Genomic DNA, 20,138 nt, shown 5'->3' with positions numbered 1-20,138 from the left:
TGACGTTCTGCCGTCTGGACCTGTTTTCCTGGTCCTCCACTTTCCCTCTTAGGCTCCCTTGGGCTGTCACCAACCTTCTCACCTCAGTTTCCAGAGCTCCAATCCTGTCGCTCTGGTCCGAGGGAGCTTTCTCCAACTCCAGGATTGTTTTCCCCTGGGCCTCCACCTTCCTTCCCAGGCCTTCGATGGTTCGCTGCATTGTGTTTGTCGCCTCCGACATCACCTCCTTCATCATCGTGTGGAACTCCGTCCTGATCGCCTCCTTCATGGCTTTTAGCTCCCTTTTCAGCACCATTCTCCATTAGTCCCCCCCCCCCCCCGCATGTGTGTGTGTGTGTGTGTGGGGGGGGGGTAGGGTGTTCAGTTCTCCGGCTTCTTAAACCGGAATTCCCGATAAATAGCCTCTGTTGGGTTTGTTTGGGTGGAGAGCCACCTGATGTGCGTTCGCCACCACCAGAAGTCTTGCCCTTATTGAACTTGATGATCAGCCATGATCATAATGAATGGTGGAGCAGGCTCGAAGGGCTGAATGGCCTCCTCCTGCTTCTATTTTCTCTCTATGTTTCTATGTATTCAGCCCACCCAAAGTATGTCTCCCATCAAGAAGGCCAATCTGGAAAAATCCTCCCACACGGGATGTCAACACAAATTCCACCTGGGCAAATTAATGGGAATCATTGGACTTGACAAACAAGTACCTGGTCTCAAACCCAACCCAACAGCTGCCTGCTTTCAACCTTCCCAGGAAAGAGTGTCCACACTTAACAGGTTCAGAACCAGCCAGGGCCCCTGCTTGACCAACCTCCACAGATGGGGCATTAGTACCAGCCCCCTATGCACACATCATACAAGATGGTCCAATCCACAGACTCAGTGGAGGCCTATTCGCACTACAGCAGGACCGGAAGAAACTGCTTGGCTTGGGGACTTTGCATTTGCTAAATAAAATACTGGACCAAAGCTCCTTGTGATGAAGACAATGCCTTCAGATTGATCATCATCACCTTCAGCCTCAGAATTCACTCTGCCATGTGTCGCTTTGATGACCCTGGTTTTCCAATTTGGACAGTTCATCTCATAATGATATTTTCAGTCGGACCTGAAACTCCTGTTAATTGTTCCCCAGTCATTCCTGGGGTTCATTCACCTATTAATTCTGTCTTTGGTTGTGATATCTGGATCTGCAAAAGATGCTTTCACCCTCCTTCACAATCTGTCCAAGTCCAACTGTGCGTCATAGACATCCAACAGATCATCTTTCTTGTAAACCTCATCAACAAAAACCCTCATGGAAAATCCAAACTTTAATCAGGATCCAACCGACAGGAGCCCAGCTCCCAGAATACTTTGCTTCTGATTTTCCTTTTGTTAGGAAGTGAGGATGCCGAGGCCAGACCTTGTTTCCTCCTTGGTGGGGACGTAACCCCTGTCCACATCTCCACTTCATTCTTCCACTGGTCGTATGGCTCAGACTCCGAGAACAGCAGCGGGTAATCAGACCCTGACAATTTCCACTTGCTTCAGTTATTTCTCACAAAAACTACTGGGATTGTAAGATTCTGTCTGAAATGTTATTTTCCAACCTTCACCATCCGGCAGGCATTCTGTGTTCCCATGTTATAATCCTGAGAGCTTCATGGTGAAGGAAGAAACTGGAGCCAATCTGTACTTGGTATAGATTTATTCACAGAGTTAAACATTACAGGTAGATACCTCCTGACCCCACTCCACTCCATGTCTGTAAGTGTTTCTTGTTACAGAAAGGAGGGGAATTAATTTAAACAGCCCTGATTTCTCCTCTCTCTACTGGTCTGTAAACAGAATGGAGGTTTTGATTCCTGATCTCCCCCTTTATAAGTGGTGGCGTATTTTTCTTCACCTTTCAGTTTGGTGTGGGCTCAAACCTCCATTAATAATCCAGTCTTAGGGTGGACTAAATCTCTATTTGGTGTGGATTTGTTCACAGAGTGAAATGTTCCATTTATACACCACCTGTCACCACCTGATGTCAGTCAGTGTCTCTTTCTGCTCCTTTAAAACAAACATTAACATTGACTGGGCAGTGAAACAAAACAAATTACCAAAGTTATAAAACTTGAAACTAAAATGTTATCTTGTGAGTCAATGATGCAGCCCAACCCCCGCAGTGCCCACCGGGCATGAAGAATGGCTCTTTATATTTGCTCAAGTAACCATCCAATCAATACTGTGGATACTGAAACCCAACAGATACAATTAACACCACAGTCAGAGCATCGAAAATGTCTCTAATCAGTGTGACTGTCCTGGTGTCTCAGCAGCTCGGATGAACAAATAAATCCCATCCCACACACAGAACAGGTGAACGGCCTCTCTCCACTGTGAACTCGCTGGTGTATCTGCAGGTGGGATGACTGAGCGAATCCCTTCCCACACGCGGGGCATGTAAAAGGCCGCTCCCCGGTGTGAATTCGCTGGTGTGTCTGCAGGTGGTATGACTGAGCGAATCCCTTCCCACACTCAGAGCAGGAGAACAGCTTTTCCCTGGTGTGAATTCGCTGATGTTTCTGTAGAGTGGATGAATCAATGAATCCCTTCACACACCGAGAGCAGGTGTATGGCCTCTCTCCAGTGTGAACTCTCTGGTGTCTCTGCAGAGTGGATGAATCAATTAATCCTTTCCCACACATGGAGCATGTGAAAGGCCTCGCCCCACTGTGAACCCGCTGGTGTGACAGCAGGTTGGATAACTGAGTGAATCCCTTCCCACACGCAGAGCAAGTAAAAGGCCGCTCCCCATTGTGAATTCGCTGATGTGTCTGCAGGTGGGATGACTGAGTGAATCCCTTCACACACTCAGAGCAGGAGAACGGCTTTTCCCTGGTGTGAATTCGCTGATGTTTCTGTAGAGTGGATGAATCAATGAATCCCTTCACAAACCGAGAGCAGGTGTACGGCCTCTCTCCAGTGTGAACTCTCTGGTGTAACTTCAGGTTGGATGACTTGGTGAATCCTTTCCCACACTCAGAGCAGCTGAACGGCCTCTCCCGGGTGCGAGTTCGCTGGTATAACTGAAGGTTAAATAACCGAGCGAATCCCATCCCACACTCAGGGCAGATGAATAGCCTCTCCCCAGTCTGGCTGCATCGATGAATTTCCAGCTCAGATGGGGCTTTGTATCCCTTCCCACAGTCCCCACATTTCCATGGTTTCTCCATTCGGCAGGTGTTTACGTGACTCGCCAGGTTTGGCAATCAGTTGACGGCTTGGTTCACACACACAGAACACGGACGGTCTCTCCCTGCTATGAATGGTGTGATGTTTTTTTCAGGCTGTGTAAAGTTATTTCCACAGTCAGTTAACTGGAACACTCTCACTTCGGTTTGTGTCTCAGTGCTCTTTCAGTCACACTGATGATTAAAATCTTTTGAAGTAGTCAAAACAAACATTTCCCTCTCGAGACTCAAAAGGCCAATGATATTCAGCCCCCGTGAAACTGAATGTCTTTGGCAGATGCTGACATGATGTCTGGTTTGAGATTTCTGTCTGTAAATCCTCTTCTTTAAACATCCTGTAAAAGGAGTTTCCAAAATTAATTATCAGTACAGGATAGAAATTCAGAAAAGACAATTCTGTTTTTATGAAATATTATTTTCCCTCTTGTTTCCCCCAAAACTGTAATTCTCCATCCCACACACACTCCCTCCATTCCAGCCAGACAAATAAATGTGTCAAGCAGTGGGAGCAAAGGATGTCCCTATCTTTAAGAGAGAGAGAGAGAGAGACCTGGATCAACCTTTCCATGGTCTGCACCCTCCCTGGATTCACTTCCTTTCCCTTCAGTTGCTGCAAGTGACCAATTGAAGGTGAGAATGAGAAAATAAATGGAAAGGGGGAGATGAGAAAGTGTTTTACTCACAGATGGAGACAGGATGAGGTTTTAGTCAGTGTAAAGCTCAATCTTCATTCACACAAATGCCACGCTTTGATTGGCTGGCGCACCAGAGTCCTTCCGGTTGTCAACATATTCCCATTGGTCAACATCACAGCAGGAAGTTCAAGAGATGGGTTCTCCTCTGCCCGTGCGCAACGTCCCCTCTCCCTTGGACATGAGCAGTCCCAGGCCGGGGGTGGCGTGAGAGACTTCACTCTGGCTGGAATATCGGCCGGCTGCCTGGAAACCTTGTCTCGAGGAGGTGCAGGAAGAGGGGACACAATCGGTGGGGGCGGGGTTCGCACTGGAGCCCGGAGACATCAGCGCGCAGCAGACTAATTGCTATTGGACGATTCAAGAACGGCGTCATTGTGACGTCACAAAGACTTCCCAGCGCAAGGTCTCCCATTGGGAATAATGATGTGGAGATGCCGACGTTGGACTGGGGTGAGCACAGTACAGAACGTACGCCTGCAAAATCCTACCAACTGTCCTGGCTTGATACAATTCACACCTCTTTAACCTGGGGTTACCCCATCTCTGGATCTGTAAAGATTTAATCACCTGCTAATGCTCGCATTCCAAGCATTGTTTGGCATCTTTGAATTTGTCTATATATGTGTTTCTGGAACAGACCTCTTCATTCACCTGAGGAAGGAGCAGCGCTCCGAAACCGAGTGACATCGAAACAAACCTGTTGGACTTTAACCTGGTGTTGTAAGACTTCGTATTGGGAATAATATCACTGATCCGGGATTGGACAGCAGCTCACCGTGGCTGGCCTGTAAACCCCGCCCACCCTTACGTCAGCTTGGCCGATGGCATCCCCGGAGGACCGGAAGGTCCTCCAGACAATCAAGTCTGGCCATTGGTTCAATGGTTGGACGGACCTTCTTCCACTGTCTGCCCAGTAAAGTTGCTGCTCCTCTGGCTGTGAGTGAAGATTGAGCTTCACACAGACTGCACCTTCCTCCTGTCCCCAACATCTGTGAGTAAAACACTTTCTTTTCTCCCCCTTTCCATTTCTTTTCGCATTCTCACCTTCAATTGGTCACTTGTTTAAAACCTCAGGCCCAGATGAGATGTACCCCAGGCTGCTGTGGGAGGCAAGGGAGGAGATTGCAGAGACTCTGACAATTTTCAAATCTTCTCTGGTCACACGAGTGGTGCTCGGAGGGCTGGTGGACAGATCATGTGGTTCCATTATTCAAGGAGTGAAGTAAGTAAAAAAAACAGGAAATTACAGACCAGTGAGCCAAACCTCAGTGGTAGGGAAACTTTTGAAAAAATTCTGAGGGCCAGAATTGATCTCCACTTGGAGGGGTAAGGATTAATGAAGGATAGTCAGTATGGTTTTGTGAAGGGGAGATCATGTCTTACAAATTTGACTTGATTTTTTTCAGGAGCTGTCTCGGTGTGTAGCTAACGGTAGTACAGTTCATGTAGACTACAGGGACTTCAGTGAAGCATTTGACAAGGTCTCACATGGGAGACTGGTCAAGAAGACAAGAGCCCATGGGATCCAGAGCAATTGGCAAATTGGACCCAGAATTGACTTAGTGATAGAAAGCAGAGGGTGATGGTTGAAGGTTATTTTTGTGACTGGAAGCCCGTGTCCAGTGGTGTTCCACAGGGATCAGTGCTGGGCCCTTTGCTCTTTGTTGTGTACATTAATGATCTGGATGTGAATGGAGGAGGTAAGATCAAGTGCGTTCGCAGATGATACAAAAATTGGTTGTATGATAAGTAGTGAGGAGGAAAGATTAAAGGGTAATGTAGTTGGACTGGTTAGATGGACAGAACAGTGGCAAATGGAATTTAACCCTGAAAAGTGTGAGGCAATGCATTTTGGGAGGATGAAAAGGCAAGGAAATGTACAATGAATGGTTGGATCCTAGGAAGTACTTAGGGTCAGAGGGACCTTGATGTGCCTGTCCATAGATCCCTGAAGTCAGAAGGGAAGGTAGATAAGGTGGTTAAGAAGAGATATGGGATACTTCTATTAGCTGAGGTATAGAATATAAGAGGATGGAGGTTACGATGGAGCTGTATAAAACACTTGTTAAGCCATAGCTGGAGTTCTGGTTGCCACACTAGAGGAAGGATGTGATTGCACTGGAGAGGATAATAATAATATAATAATCGCCTATTGTCACAAGTAGGCTTCAATGAAGTTACTGTGAAAAGCCCCGGATGCAGAGGAGATTCATAAGACATAGGAGCAGAATTAGGCCACTCAGCTCATCGAGTCTGCTCCGCCATTCAATCATTGCTGATATTTTCTCATCCCCATTCTCCTGCCTTCTCCCCATGACCCCTGATCCCCTTATTAATCAAGAACTGAGTGCAGTTCTGGCTGCCGCACTAGACGAAGGATGGGATTGTACTGGAAAGAATGAAGAGGCGATTCCTCAGCATGTTGCCTGGGCGTTTCAGCGATGAGTAGAGGCTGGTTAGGAGTTTCCTGGGAGCAGAGGAGGCTGAGGGGATATGTGATATGGGCAGCACTGTTGCTTCACTGTGTCAGGGTCCCAGGTTCGATTCCTCCACCCTCTTTGTGTGGAGTCTGCACGTTTTCCCCATGTCTGCGTGGGTTTCCTCCGGGTGCTCCGGTTTCCTCCCAGAAGTCCCAAAAGACGTGCTGTTAGGTAATTTGGACATTCTGAATTCTCCCTCCGTGTACCCGAACAGGTGCCGGAATGTGGCGACTAGAGGCTTTTCACAGTAACTTTATTGCAGTGTTAATATAAGCGTACTTGTGACAATAAAGATTATTATTGTACAAATTTATGAAGGACATAGCTAGAGTAGATTGGAAGAAAGCTTTCCCCTTAGTTGGCAGGTCAGTAAACAGTGGGCATAAATTTAAGGTAAGGGGCAGGAGATTCGGAATGGATTTGAGGAAAAACATTTTCACCCAGAGGGTGGTGGGAATCTGGAACTTGCTGCCTGAAAGTGTGGCAGAGGCGGGAACCCTCACAACATTGAAGAAGCATTGAGATGAGCACGTGATAGGCCAAAGCACACACGGCTATGGTCCAAGTGATGGAAAGTGGGATTGGAATAGAGAGGTGCTTGATGGCTGGCGCAGAAATGATGGGCCAAAGGGCCTCGTGCTCTGTTGTAAACTCTCTGATTCTATGAGATTTGTCTTCATAGAATCGGTGCAGTGCAGAAAGAGGCCATTGGGCCCATCGAGTCTGCACCAACTCTCCAAAACAGCACCTCACCGAGGCCCAAGCCCCCCCCTATCCCCAGCTAACCTTATTGGACACTAAGGGGCAATTTAGCATGGCTAACCCACCTAATCTGCACACCTTTGGACTGTGGGAGGAAACCGGAGCACCCGGAGGAAATCCACGCAGACACGGGGAGAAAGTGCAATCTCCACACAATCACCCGAGGCTGGAATTGAACCCGACTGCCTCATGCTGTGAGGCAGTAGTGCAAACCACTGTGTCTCACCATGTGTTATATGGTACAGGTTAGATATATTACTGATGGTTCTGATATATTACTGATGGTTCTGAAATAAAGTACATTAATTATTCTTGTTTTGTAATGTAGTACAGTAGCTACGTTATATATTTCCAGTCAGATTTATAACAGAAGAGGATTGGACATTTTGTGTCGATGCCGACTGTCTGTCGAGCAATTCTGTCAGTGTCGAGTGGGTCCCATTCTGTAACCCTGCAGCACCCATCCAATTTCATTTAAAAATGATTAATCATCTCTGCTTGACTCCCCTCATGGGCAGCAAGTTCAAGGACATGGTCAGTCACAACCCCCTGTATCTTAACCAATTGGAACAATCTTATACATTAAAACATTTTCAGTCCAGGAATATAGACACATATCTGTCTGGCAGCCTGCATGAAGATTTTCAGGTCCCTGTGTCCAGAACAGGAAGCAGTGAGCAGGGATCTGTCAATCAGCACCTTCAGGAGAATTGGGAGGGTGAATATTAGATACAGCAGAGTGAGAATGGAGGGAGAGTGTGTGGGATTGAAATTTACAGATTTCGGGAATGAGAGAGGAAAAAATGTTCCAGAGAAACTAGAATTGTCTGTTCTGAATTTCTATCCTGTACTGACAGGGATGCTTTTTGTAAACTCCTTTTACAGGATATTAGAAGAGGAAGATTTACAGACAGACAACTCAAACCAAACGTTGCATCAACATCTGACAGTCACTCAATTCATTGGGTTCTGAATATCATTGGTCTTTCAATCTAGAAGAACAAACGTTTGTCTGTTCTGTCGGCTTCAAGAGATTTTAAAGATCAGTGTGACTGGAAAAGCACTGAGACACACACACCCGAGTGAGAGTGTTCCAGAGCACTGACTGTGGAAAGAACTTTAACCAGTTACACAGCTTGAACCTAATCACAGTGGGGAGAGACCGCATACGTGTCCTGTGTGTGGACGAGGCCTCAACTGATTGTGCAACCTGGAGTTCCACAAGGACACCAGCACATGGAGAAACAGTGGAAATGTGGGGACTGTGGGAAGGGATTTAGGTTCCCATCTGTGCTTGAAACCCATCGACACAGTCACACCGGGGAGAGGCCGTTCACCTGCTCCGTGTGTGGGAAGGGTTTCACTCAGTTATTTCACCTGCAGAGACACAATTTGACTCACAGCAATGAGAGACCCTTTAAATGCTCTGACTGTGGGAGTGGCTTCAAAAGCTCTCAAGAACTGATGTCCCACCAGCGAGTTCACACTGAAGAGAGACCGTTCACCTGCTCCGTTTGTGGAAAGGGATTCGCTCACTTATCTAACCTGCGGAGACACAGTGTCACTCACACCAATGAGAGACCCTTTAAATGCTCTGACTGTGGGGTTGGCTTCAAAAGCTCTCGAGAACTGATCTCTCACCTGCGAGTTCACACTGGGGAGAGGCCGTTCATCTGCTCTCAGTGTGAGAAGGGATTTTCTCAGTTATCCAACCTGCAGAGACATCAGCGAGTTCACACTGGAGAGAGGCCGTTCACCTGCTCTGACTGTGGGAAGGGATTCTCTCGGTTATCCACCCTGCAGACACACCAGCGAGTTCACACTGGGGAGAAGCCATTCGCCTGCTCTCAGTGTGGGAAGGGATTCACTCATCCATCCCACCTACGGAGCCACCAACGAGTTCACACTGGGGAGAGGCCTTTCATCTGCTCTCAATGTGGGAAGGGATTTTGTGTTTCATCGCACCTGCTGAGACACCAACAGGTTCACAAGTGAACAAGGGGTTGGATTCTGCTGTTAATATTTCTGCTCTTAATTACAGCCAGGACTGCATTGTGTTCATTCTGTCAGTTGGTCAATGGGGAGGGTCTGAGGGTTTCTTTCTGCTGGACTGGCCGGTCTCATGACTTTGCCTCCAGTGGGCTGATGCTCTTTGAGCTTTGTTGTGAATACCTGGTTCCAAGTTTCACGAGGACCAGAGTGATAGGGTATTTGGACGTCGGAAGATATTTTGTTCCCATTCCTGATTGGAAACCCCCAAAGCCAATGCCACATTGCCATGAAGATGGGCTATGGTGGTTACATGGTTCTTTTGTTTAATTTATCTGGGTGTTTCTCACAGAAGGAAACTGTCAACGTATGAGGGACAAGTTGTCTGTGGGCACATTGGGAACTTACAATAAAAGGTGTGACAATAGATAGACAATTGCTAGCATTTAAAATATTATTAGATATTTACATCAAATATAAATTCCTTTAGAAACAAAAATCCAACAGGAAACGCGATGGAACCGTGGCAAGCAAAGTTTAAGATTCCCATTAGTTCAAAGGAAGAGGTTCAGAAAGTGGGTAAGAGTGTAGTAAGCCTGAGGATTGGGAACTTGTTTAGATTCAGCAAAGGAGGACCACAAAATTGATAAAGAGAAAATAGAATATGAGAGCAAACTCCGAATAGTCAACATGGAGTTAGGAATAGGAAATCCTGTTTGACGAACCTTTTGGAGTTTTTGAGGATGTTACTAACAGAATTGATGAAGGGGAGTCTGTGGACGTCGTACACTTGGATTTTCAGAAGGTTTTTGACAAACACCCCACAGGAGGTTAGTTAGCAAAATGAAAGCACATGGGATAGGAGGTAATATACAGGTGGTGCAGTGGTTAGCCCTGCTGCCTACGGCGCTGAGGACCCGGGTTCGATCCTGGCCCCAGGTCACTGTCCATGTGGAGTTTGCACATTCTCCCTGTGTCTGCGTGGGTCTCACCCCCTCAACCCAAAGATGTGCCGGGTAGGTGGACTGGCCACGCTAAATTGCTCCTTAATTGTAAAAAATTATTGGGTACTCTAAATTTTAAAAAAAATTTAAATTTTAAATGTAGATAATCTGCCATTTCTCTATTCACAGTACTATACATTCTACTGATTCTCCCTGTAATGGACTCACGTTTGTCTTGGCTAAATATTTCCTTTTTACGTACCTATAGAAGCTTTTACAGTGCACACAAAACCACTACTGTTTGGTGGTCTATAAACAATTCTTACCAATGTTTGCTGCCCTCTGCTGTTTCTTAGCTCCACCCAAACAGTTTCCACATTTTGTATTCCTGATCTGTGATCCTCCCTTACGTACTGACATCATCCTTGTTAACGGCGCAGCACCACCTCCTCTCCCTTTTTGGCCACAGTGTTAGCAAATGTAACGATCATACCTTCAGTCCCGTCATCCAAGTTTTTTATATAAACTTTAAAGGTTGAGGTCCCAGCACTGATCCCTGTGACACTCCACTCGTTACATCTTGCCAACCAGAAAATGACCTATTTATGCCTGTTTTCTGGTAGCTCGCCAATCATTCGCTGTGAATGACAGTTCTGGGGTTAAAGCCTGCAGATTGGGAAAAGAAAAGAACGGAAACCTCTGGAATGAATAATCACTTTGGACTGGTTCTGAGACAATTAAGTGTCGACTTCCGGGGTAGAGGAGAGAATAATGTGGAGTGGAAGTTTAGATTGTGTAAAAGGGAAAAGTTATATTTTATACTTTGTGTAGGTTTCCTTCAAAAATAGTGATTAGTTAATGTTGTTTCTATTTTGTTTGTTGCAACAAAAGTCCTAAAGACGTCTTGTCATGTGATCTTTTAATTTGACTGGGAATTTGATTTTTTAAAATATTAATTACTGATCTTCACAGAGATCCGAATCCACAAGTTTTCACTTCCCATTTGAGCCTTTGGAACCTTTCTGTCTCTCTATTGCTCACATCAGTGACAGGCAAAGGAGCTGAGGACTGAATTTAGCTGGGACCTGCGCCCCAGTTGGGAAATTGTCACGGGTATGTCACTAATAAAGGGACAGGAAGGTGCTGGAGGACTGACTGGAAAATGGATCCCCAACCAATCGGGGTTCGACGGTGGGGTAACTGGGGCTGATGGGGACGTGACCCCAAGGTTCAGTGCCCCTGTGTCCAATGTGGGGAGTCACTGGAGCTAGGTACAGGGGAGCTGAAGAGAAACATTTGGGTCTGGAACATTGTGAACATGTTTTTATTCTGATTATTCTTTTACTCTGGTTGTCTTTGATCCTTAAGTCATTTTCTGATAATTTTTTTTTAAACCCATGTTCTGTTTCATTAATAAACTTGTTTCATTAAAAATATTTGGTTTTTTTGGTCTTTTTCTGATTAAATTCATTCACTTTGGGGAAAGTGGGTGAGAGGGGTTGGCAGGCTCTTTAACAGAGAGTGAGCCCCTCGAAGGTAATTAGCAAAGGAGACAGAGGGGTGGAGGAGACCTTTTCTTTTGACACACAATGTTTAAAAATGAGATTCAGGGATGAACTAATTTATCCAGGCTCTTTGAGGAAGTAACAAGGAATGTCAATAAAGGAAACCTGGAGATGTGGTTTATCTAGATTTCCAGAAGGTATTTTCCAAGGGGCCACATCAAAGGTTATTACACATAATAGGAGCTCATGATGTCGGGGGTTAACATATCAGCATGGATAGAGGATTGGTTAGCTCACAGGAAGCAGAGAGTAGGTTTAAATGGGTAATTTCTGGGTTGGTAAGATGTGACAAGTGGAGTGTCACAAGGATCAGTGCTGGGCCCTCAACTATTTACAATCTATATCAATGAGTTGGGTGATGGGATTGAATGTATGGCGACTAAATGTTCGGATGACACATAGTTCAGAAAGTAATTTGTGAAGTGGACATAAGGAGTCTGCAAAGGACATTAAGTGAATGGACAAAACTCGACAGATGGAGGATAATGTGGGAAAATGTGAATTGTCCACTTTGGCAGGAAGGATTAAATAAAACAATATTATTTAAATGGTGAGACATTACAGAACGATGAGGTACAGAGGGATCTGGGCGTCCGTGTACAGGAGTCACAATAAGTTAGTTTGCAGGTACAGCAAGTGGCTCGATCGAATCCTTGAACAGTTTAATCAGGCTTTATCGAGTGTTGAAATCACTTGGGAAGCACAATGGAATGTTGTGTATGGCAAAGAGACCGAAAAATAAAAGTCGGGATGTTTTGTTGCAGTTGTACAGGACCTTGGTGAGACCATATTTAGAGCACTGTGTACAGTTTGGGTCTCCTGATTTCAGAAATGAGATAATTGCATCAGAAGCAGTTCAGAGGAGGTTGACTCCCCGGATTCCTGGAATGAGGGGGTTATCCTCTGAGGAAAGGTTTGACAGGTTGGGACTGTATCCATTGCAGTTTAGCAGAATGAGAGAGGATCTCATGTGTTTCAATAAGATCATGAGTGGAATTGACAGAGAGATTGCTGAGAGAATGTTTCCCCTTGTGGGAGAGACTAGAATTAGGGGACACTGCTTAAATATTAGGGGTCTTCCATTTAAGACGCGGATGAGAATATTGTTTTTCTCCTGAGGGCCGTGGGTCTGTAAATCCCTTTCCCCAGAGGGTGCTGGAGGCAGGGTCAGTGAATGTTTTCGGATTGAATTTGATAGATTCTTGATTGACGAGGGAGTGAAAGGGTGGAGGAAGGAAAGTGGAGTTAAGACCACAATCAGATCAGCCCTGATCTTATTGAATGGTGGAGTGGGCTCGAGGGGCCGAATGGCCTGCTCCTGCCCCGATGTCTGAGCAGTAATATCAAAGTGCAGCAGCATTACCATTACACTCTGGGTAGAAGCACCATCTCCAGGTAAATGCTCCCTGCTCTGCCCCAGATGCCATGGCCCCAGTCAGTGGAATATGTAAAACCTCAACAAATCTCTGTGCTCGGGGAATCCCTTCTTATTACATCACAAAGTCTATGGAGACTGATTTAACCCAATCATTGCCGAGCTAACATTTGAACGGACCAATTACAAAACTTGTCATTGAACCATCTGTACCCGCCCAAGCCACGCCAAACTCTCAATTGTCTTCCCCACGCTCCGTCCCCGGTACAGGGAGCCAGCATTCCCATGCCAAGCAGTGAAAACATGGTGGCCTTGACACCCAGGTGTTGTCCAGGATTCCAGGCATTCTTGTTTTCTCTGTCCTCTGGGAACTGTTTATCTCCCTGTTCCCACACAGCAAGTCGACTTTTCTCAGCTCTGCTCGATTTCTGCTGGAGTTTGGTCCCTTTTACACCTTTCGGATCAATAAAACATTTGGTCAGTGAAGACCCAAACCACAATTTCCCATCCTGTCATCTGTCGACCATCCTTACCCAGAGCGTAATCACAACAGGAATAAAAACAGAAGAAGTGTTCCAATCAAATTCAAAATAAATCCACAGCCAGTCATAGAATTTAATTTAATGTTCACTAATTAACAAGAAAACCCAAAGCACGGAGTCCCCCAGGATTCTTACAGTCCACACCTAGAGGGGGAGGAGAACTCTCTCTCCAACCCCTCACTCAATTTCACTCCGTTGTCTTCCAGGTCTGTTCTGACCCCGCCTGGGGTAACGTCTACTCGACCTTTTCTCCTGAAGGAACGCCGTGAGTTCTAAGTTGCTGGTACATAAGGACAGATGCTTTAAGCAACAGATCAAACATGGATGTAAAATATTCTCCAGCTCCCTCTTTACCCCCGTCCAACTTATAGACAGTTCTTACTCAGTATTATTTCTCCCAAGTTCATTGTTGGCCCAATCGAATTTTTAAATAAAACAATACATATAGTTACGGGATGTGGGCGTTGCTGGCTAGACCCAGCATTTATTGACCATCCCTAGTTGCCTTAGAGAAGGTACTGGTGTGCTGCCTTCTTGCACCACTGCAGTCCATGTGGTGTTGGTACATCCACTGCTATTAGCGACTGAAGGAACAGTGATACATTTACAAATCAGGATGGTGTGTGGAGAGGAACATCCAGGTGGTGGTGTTCCTGTCTGTCTGCTGTCCAAGATGTTGATAGTGGGGTATTTAGCAATGGTAATGCCATTGAATGTCAAGGGGAGGTGGTTAGATTCTCTCATGAGGGAGGTGGTCATTGCCTGGCATTTGTGCGGCTCAAAGATACTTGCAGGACTGCAGAGCTCAGATCTGATCCATTGGTTGTTGGATCGTTTAGCTCTGTCTATTGATCGCTGCTTTTGATGTTTGGCACACAAATAGTCTGGTTTCATTCAAATATCACTCCTGCCTCGCAGTGCCAGCAACCCGGATTCAATTCCAGCCTTGGGTGACTATCTGTGTGGAGTTTGCACATTCTCCCCGTGTTTGCATGAGTTTCCTCCATCGCTCTAGAGTCCTCCCACAGTCCAAAGATATACTTGTTAAGTGGGTTTATGGGGATATGGCGGGGGAATAGACTGAGGTAGCTGCTCTTGGTACGGTTGGTGCAGCCTCAATGGGCCGAATGGTCCCCTTCTGCACTGTAGAATTCCATTCTATGGAATAAACATCCTTGCAGATTCTTACAGTTTTGTGCTGGGCCATTTAAGAGTCAACCACATTGCTGTGGATCTGGAGTCACTTGTAGACCAGACCAGGTAAGGAGGCAGATTTCCTTCCCGAAAGGGAATTTGTAAACCAGATGGGTTTTTTCTACCAACAATGGACAAGATCATTAGACTTTTAGTTCGCGTTTTTAATATATGTATTTTATTCCAAACACAATCAATTATACAAATAAACAACAATCAAATACCATTGGCTTTCAAACGATTTATAATTTTCCCTCTTTTCTTCCCTAAACTACCCCAACATCCCTTTCCCAACTGACCACCCCCCCCTTCCCCGGGCAACAAACAGATCCTCAAATACAGACAGAAAGACCCTCCGTCTTACGTAGAACCCTCTTCACCCTCGGAGAACGTACTTCGTCTTCTCCAACTGTAGAAATTCCATCAAATCCCCCAACCATGCCGATACTTTCGGTGGGGTGACTGACCTCCATCCCAGTGAGATTCGCCGCAGGGCAATCAGAGTGGTGAAGACCCCCTTACCCTCCTTCAGCTCTGGCAGATCCGAAACACCAGAAAGCCCCACCAAAGATCACGGCGCCATCGTCACCTCCACAATTCCGGCAGGGTCTCGGAAATCAATGGCCAGAATCCCCCAACTTTGGGCACACCCAAAACATGTGAACATGATTGACAGGCCCACTCCTGTATCTCTCACATCTGTCCTCAACCTCAGGGAAGAACCCATCCATACGAGCCCGAGTCATAACATGCAAAAAACAACATAATATTTACAAAACTTGTATATACACGTCGAGACAGAACAGATCCCACCATTAGTCCTCCCCCAACCCATGCTCCTTGACATAGTCATCCGCTTCTTCTGACATCGTAAAATAGTGTCCTTTGCCCTTGTGAAAGTCACCCAGAGTTTGTCCAGGGACAACACCCATTGGCCGAAAGAGCGCCGCCTGGGCCCTGTTAAAACCCACCTTCCATTTGGCCAGGTCGGCCCCAATGTCCTGGTAGATCCGGATCAGATTCCCGTCCTAGTTACAGTCTCACGTCGTCTTCACCCACCTCAGAATCCTCTCCTTCTCCTGGAACTTGTGCATCCGGCCGATCACTGCCCACGGTGGCTCACCAGCTCTCGGCCTCCATTGTAATGATCGGGGGGACCGATCCACCTCTGGGGCCTTATCGAAGACCCCCTCCTCAACCAGCTTCGTGAACATTTTCAATACATAGCCCGTGGCACTTGTTCCCTCCACCCCTTCCTCAGGCCTACAATTCACAGATTCTGTCGCCTGGACTGATTCTCCTGGCCGTCCACCTTCGCCCTCAGCACCTTGCAGGCCTCTCCCAGCATCACCATCTCTGCCTCCAGCAACACGATCTAACACTGCGATCCAACACCGTCCTTTCCACCTCTCGGATCATCGCACCTTGTGACTCCAGGCGATCCTCCACCCGCTCCAAAGCCCCACGAAGAGGGGCTACTGCTTCCTCAATCACCCTGGACCAGTCCTTTTGCATTTCTTTCCGATGCTGCCGAAACACCCTCCAACTCCGTCATACTCTCAGTTGCTGCACCACACAGATCCTCCATCTCAAGCCAAGGCTTTACTTGACCTTTGCCGGGTGTTGTAACCTGCTGATATTCCACTTTGGAGGAGAAACCAACTCCCTCCACTTATTCTGCACTTTTTACACACAAGTCCCCATTAACCGGGCAGAAAGGGCCAGAAACCCAAGCTTCCAAGCAGGAGCCACCTTGTGTGCGGCCGATAAACTCATGGCCTCCACTGGAAGTCATTTCAGAACATTTTTGTCATTTAATCTCACCAATCCCTGACTTTCCCTTTTGTTCTGTCTGACCCTCCCCCTTTCTCACCAGCATCAAACCCATCACATTTCTCCCCCTCTGTTTAGTTCTGAGGTAGAGTTACAAAGAACAAAGAAATGTACAGCACAGGAACAGGCCCTTCGGCCCTCCAAGCCCGTGCCGACCATGCTGCCCGACTAAACTACAATCTTCTACACTTCTTGGGTCCGTATCTCTCTATTCCCATCCTATTCATGTATTTTACACCTCTCGGATCATTGCACCTTGTGGCACATTGGACGTGAAACATTAATTCTGTTTCTCTCTCACAGATGCTGCCAGACCTGCTGCGTTTTTCCAGTTCTTTCTGTATTTATTTTAGATCGACCTGTAATGGGGGGAAAAAAATGTCCTTCATCAGCTTTTGTGGATCACTTCAGTGGAAATGTGCTCTCCCAAGCTCAAAGCGTATCAGCCCACTGGAGGCAAAGTCGTGAGACCGGCCAGTCCAGCAGAAAGAAACTCTCCGACCCTCCCACTTCACCAAGTGTCAGAATGAACATGGTTCAGTCCTGGATGTGATGAACAGCAGCAATAACAGCAGAATCCAACCCCTTCATCACTCGTGAACTTGTTGGTGTCTCAGCAGAAGTGTTGACCGCGTGAATCCCTTCCTACACACGGTGCAGATGAACGGCCTCTCCCCAGTGTGAAGACGCTGGTGTGCCTGCAACGTGGCTAAAAGAGTGAATCCCTTCCCACATTCAGAGCAGGTGAATGGCCTCTCCCCAGTGTGAACTCGCTGGTGTGCTTGCAGATTGGGTAACTGAGTGAATCCCTTCCCACAGTCAGAGCAGGTGAGCGGCCTCTCCCCAGTGTGAATTCGCTGGTGTGCCTGCAGGTGGGATAACCGGGTGAATCCTGTCCCACAGTCAGAGCAGGTGAATGGCCTCTCCCCAGTGTGAATTCGCTGGTGTGTCTGTAGGTGGGATAACCGAGTGAATCCCTTCCCACAATCAGAGCAGGTGAACGGCCTCTTCCCAGTGTGAATTCGCTCGTGTCTCCGCAGGTTGCTTATTTGAGTGAATCCCTTTCCACACTGACAGCAGGTGAATGGCCTCTCTCCGGTGTGCAGGATCTGGTGTGTCAGCAGATGGGATGAGTTTTGAAACCTCTTTGTGCAGTGAGAACAGCTGAACAGTCTCTGCCTGGTGTGAATGCACTGATGGTTCATCAGTTTGTGAGACCTTTTGAAGCTGCTCCCACAGTCAGAGCATTTAAAGGGTCTCTCATTGCTGTGAGTGACAGTGTGGCCCAGCAGATTGGATACCTGAGTAAATCCCTTCCCACACTCACTGTGGGTGAATGGTCTCTCCCCAGTGTGAACTTGTTGGTGTGTACGCAGTTCGTATGAAGTACTGAACCCCTTCCTACACGTGGAGCAGGTGAATAGCTTCTCCCCGACATGGACTGGCTGGTGTGTCTTCAGGTGGGATAACTTAGTGAATCCCTTCCCACACTGAGAGCAGGTGAACGGCCTCTCCCCAGTGTGACTGCGTCGATGAGTTTCCAGTACAGATGGGAATCTGAATCTCTTCCCACAGTCCCCACATTTCCATGGTTTCTCCATGGTGCTGGTGTCCTTGTGTCTCTCCAGGTTGGACAATCAGTTGAAGGCTCACACAGAACTCGTGTACGGTCTCTCCGTGCTGTTTATTTTCAGTTTGTGGAACTGGTTAAAGCTCTTTCCAGTCAGTGCTCTGGAACACTCTCACTCAGGTGTGTGTGTCTCGGTGATTTTCCAGTCACACTGATGGTTAAAACCATCTGAAGCAGGAAGAATAGACAAACCTTTTTCCTTCTCGATTCAAAGGCTGATGATATTCAGGTCCCCATGAATTGAGTGAATCTGTCAAATCGAGACGTGAGGTTTGGTTTGAGATTTCTGTCTGTAATTCTTCCTCTTCTGATATCCTGTGAAAGGAATTTACAAAAACCATCAGTATCAGTACAGGATCAGAATTCAGAATAGACATTTCTAGTTTCTATGGAACATTCTGTCCTCTCTTATTTCCCAAAAGCTGTAAATCTCCGTCCCACACACTCTCCCTCCATTCTCACTCTGCTGTATCTAATATTCACCCTCCCAATTCTCCTGAAGGTGCTGATTGACAGATCCAAGCTCACTGCTTACAATCGTGGACAGAGAGCCCTGGAAATCTTCATGCAGACTGCCAGCCTAACGGAAATATGTAACAGGACGAAAATTGTGTTTAATGTAAAGGATTGTATCAGTTGGTTCAGATACAGGAGGTAGTGATTGATCATGATCTGGAACTTTCTGCCTATGAAGGTTCTGAAGCAGAGATGATCAATAATTTCTAACTGAATTGGATGGACGCTGCAGGGTTACTTTTGTCAATATTAAAGATTATTATTGTCCTCCTTTAACCATAGACTATCCTCCTCACTATTTACCACCACCAATTTTCGCACAATCCGTGCACTCACCGAGAGACCTGGGCCAACCTTTCCAGAGTCCGCACCCTCCTTGGATTCACTTCCTTTCCCTTCAGAACGAGAGTCCTTCCGGTCCTACAACTGCTCCCATTGGTCAACACCTCAGCAGAAAGGTCAGGGGGTGGGTTCTCCCTGCACATGCGCAGCTTTCCATCGCCCCCCCAGGGACATGCGCAGTCCGGGCAACCCGCCCGGTGAATAGAATGGTTTCGTTACCGCGTGGGTTTGTGGGTGCTGTGGCCGCCATTATTCATCCGGACTCCAGTCTCCAAACCCCTTGTACTGGGATGAAATGGGGGGGGGCCGGGGGGGGGGGGGGGGGGGGGAGGAGAGAAGAGGGGGGGAGAGAGAGAGAGAGAGAGAGAGAAGAAGAAGAAGAAGTCCCACTCTGAGACAGTACATATGGGTAGTCAGTGGATTTGAATGTGGCACCCCCTTCGCAAAACAGTTTGTTAAGGTGTAAAGATTTAGACACCTGGGTGAAATATTGGGGAGGGCAATAGATTAGTGTGAAACAGAACTCGAGAGTCAGCGCCTTCAGGGGATGAGATTTTGGAGAAAAGCAGGATAGTGGGATGAATTAGTGTTGCAATGAATGGGAAGGAGAGAATATGTGGGGGAATGAGATGTAGAATTACTGAGAGAGCAGTATTTTGTGTCACATCCCGATCTTCGTCAACCTTCCTGAAACTTTGTTTTACAATGTTCCTGGAAAATCCTTGGCATTTCTTATTAAGTCAAATGTGCTAACCAATAGGGCGGCACGGTGGCACAGTGGTTAACCCTGCTGCCTATGGTACTGAGGACCTTGGTTCGATCCCAGCCCCAGTTGACTGTTTGTGTGGAGTTTGCATATTCTCCCTGTGTCTGCATGGGTTTCACCCCCACAATCCAAAGATGTGCCGGTTAGGTGAATTGGCCACATTAAATTGCCCCTTAATTGGAAAAGAATAATTAGGTACTCTATTTTTTTATTTAAATCTGCTGTCCAAATGAAAATTAATGCTTTATTGAAGATGGCCACTTGAACTGCTCGACAACTCCCAAATACCA

The 20,138-nt window shown here is 46.8% G+C and overlaps 3 protein-coding genes across 5 annotated transcripts in view; 1 reads left to right on the top strand and 2 right to left on the bottom strand.

Moving 5' to 3' along the window:
• LOC140422057 (uncharacterized) overlaps positions 1-11,521 on the top strand; it is a 74,455-nt gene extending 62,934 nt beyond the window's left edge. The window contains exons 3-4 of one of the 3 annotated variants that reach the window (XM_072507038.1): positions 5,523-5,527; positions 8,857-11,521. In XM_072507038.1, the coding sequence (XP_072363139.1) occupies positions 5,523-5,527; positions 8,857-9,147 (296 nt within the window). In that variant the 3' untranslated portion in view covers positions 9,148-11,521. Of the gene's footprint in view, positions 1-5,522; positions 5,528-8,844 lie in introns of all 3 variants that reach the window. The other 2 variants (XM_072507039.1, XM_072507041.1) reach the window with 2 other exon arrangements.
• On the bottom strand, positions 1,667-3,547 carry LOC140422072 (uncharacterized). The gene has a single exon (XM_072507067.1). The coding sequence runs from the start codon at positions 3,195-3,197 to the stop codon at positions 2,268-2,270; it is 930 nt and encodes a 309-aa protein (XP_072363168.1). The 5' UTR covers positions 3,198-3,547; the 3' UTR covers positions 1,667-2,267.
• A 3,249-nt stretch (positions 11,522-14,770) lies between the features above and the next one.
• On the bottom strand, positions 14,771-19,106 carry LOC140422066 (uncharacterized). The gene is made up of 2 exons (XM_072507061.1): positions 19,077-19,106; positions 14,771-18,539 (listed from the first exon to the last, which is right to left on the bottom strand). Exon 2 carries the CDS (start codon positions 18,193-18,195, stop codon positions 17,185-17,187), a length of 1,011 nt encoding a protein of 336 aa, XP_072363162.1. The 5' UTR covers positions 18,196-18,539; positions 19,077-19,106; the 3' UTR covers positions 14,771-17,184.
• Positions 19,107-20,138: the final 1,032 nt, after the last annotated feature.

This window comes from Scyliorhinus torazame, chromosome 5 (assembly GCF_047496885.1).
Source record: "Scyliorhinus torazame isolate Kashiwa2021f chromosome 5, sScyTor2.1, whole genome shotgun sequence".
NCBI classification, from domain to species: Eukaryota; Metazoa; Chordata; class Chondrichthyes; order Carcharhiniformes; family Scyliorhinidae; genus Scyliorhinus; species Scyliorhinus torazame.
Note: the sequence above shows the minus strand (reverse complement) of the source record. Positions and strands in the feature narration are given on the sequence as shown.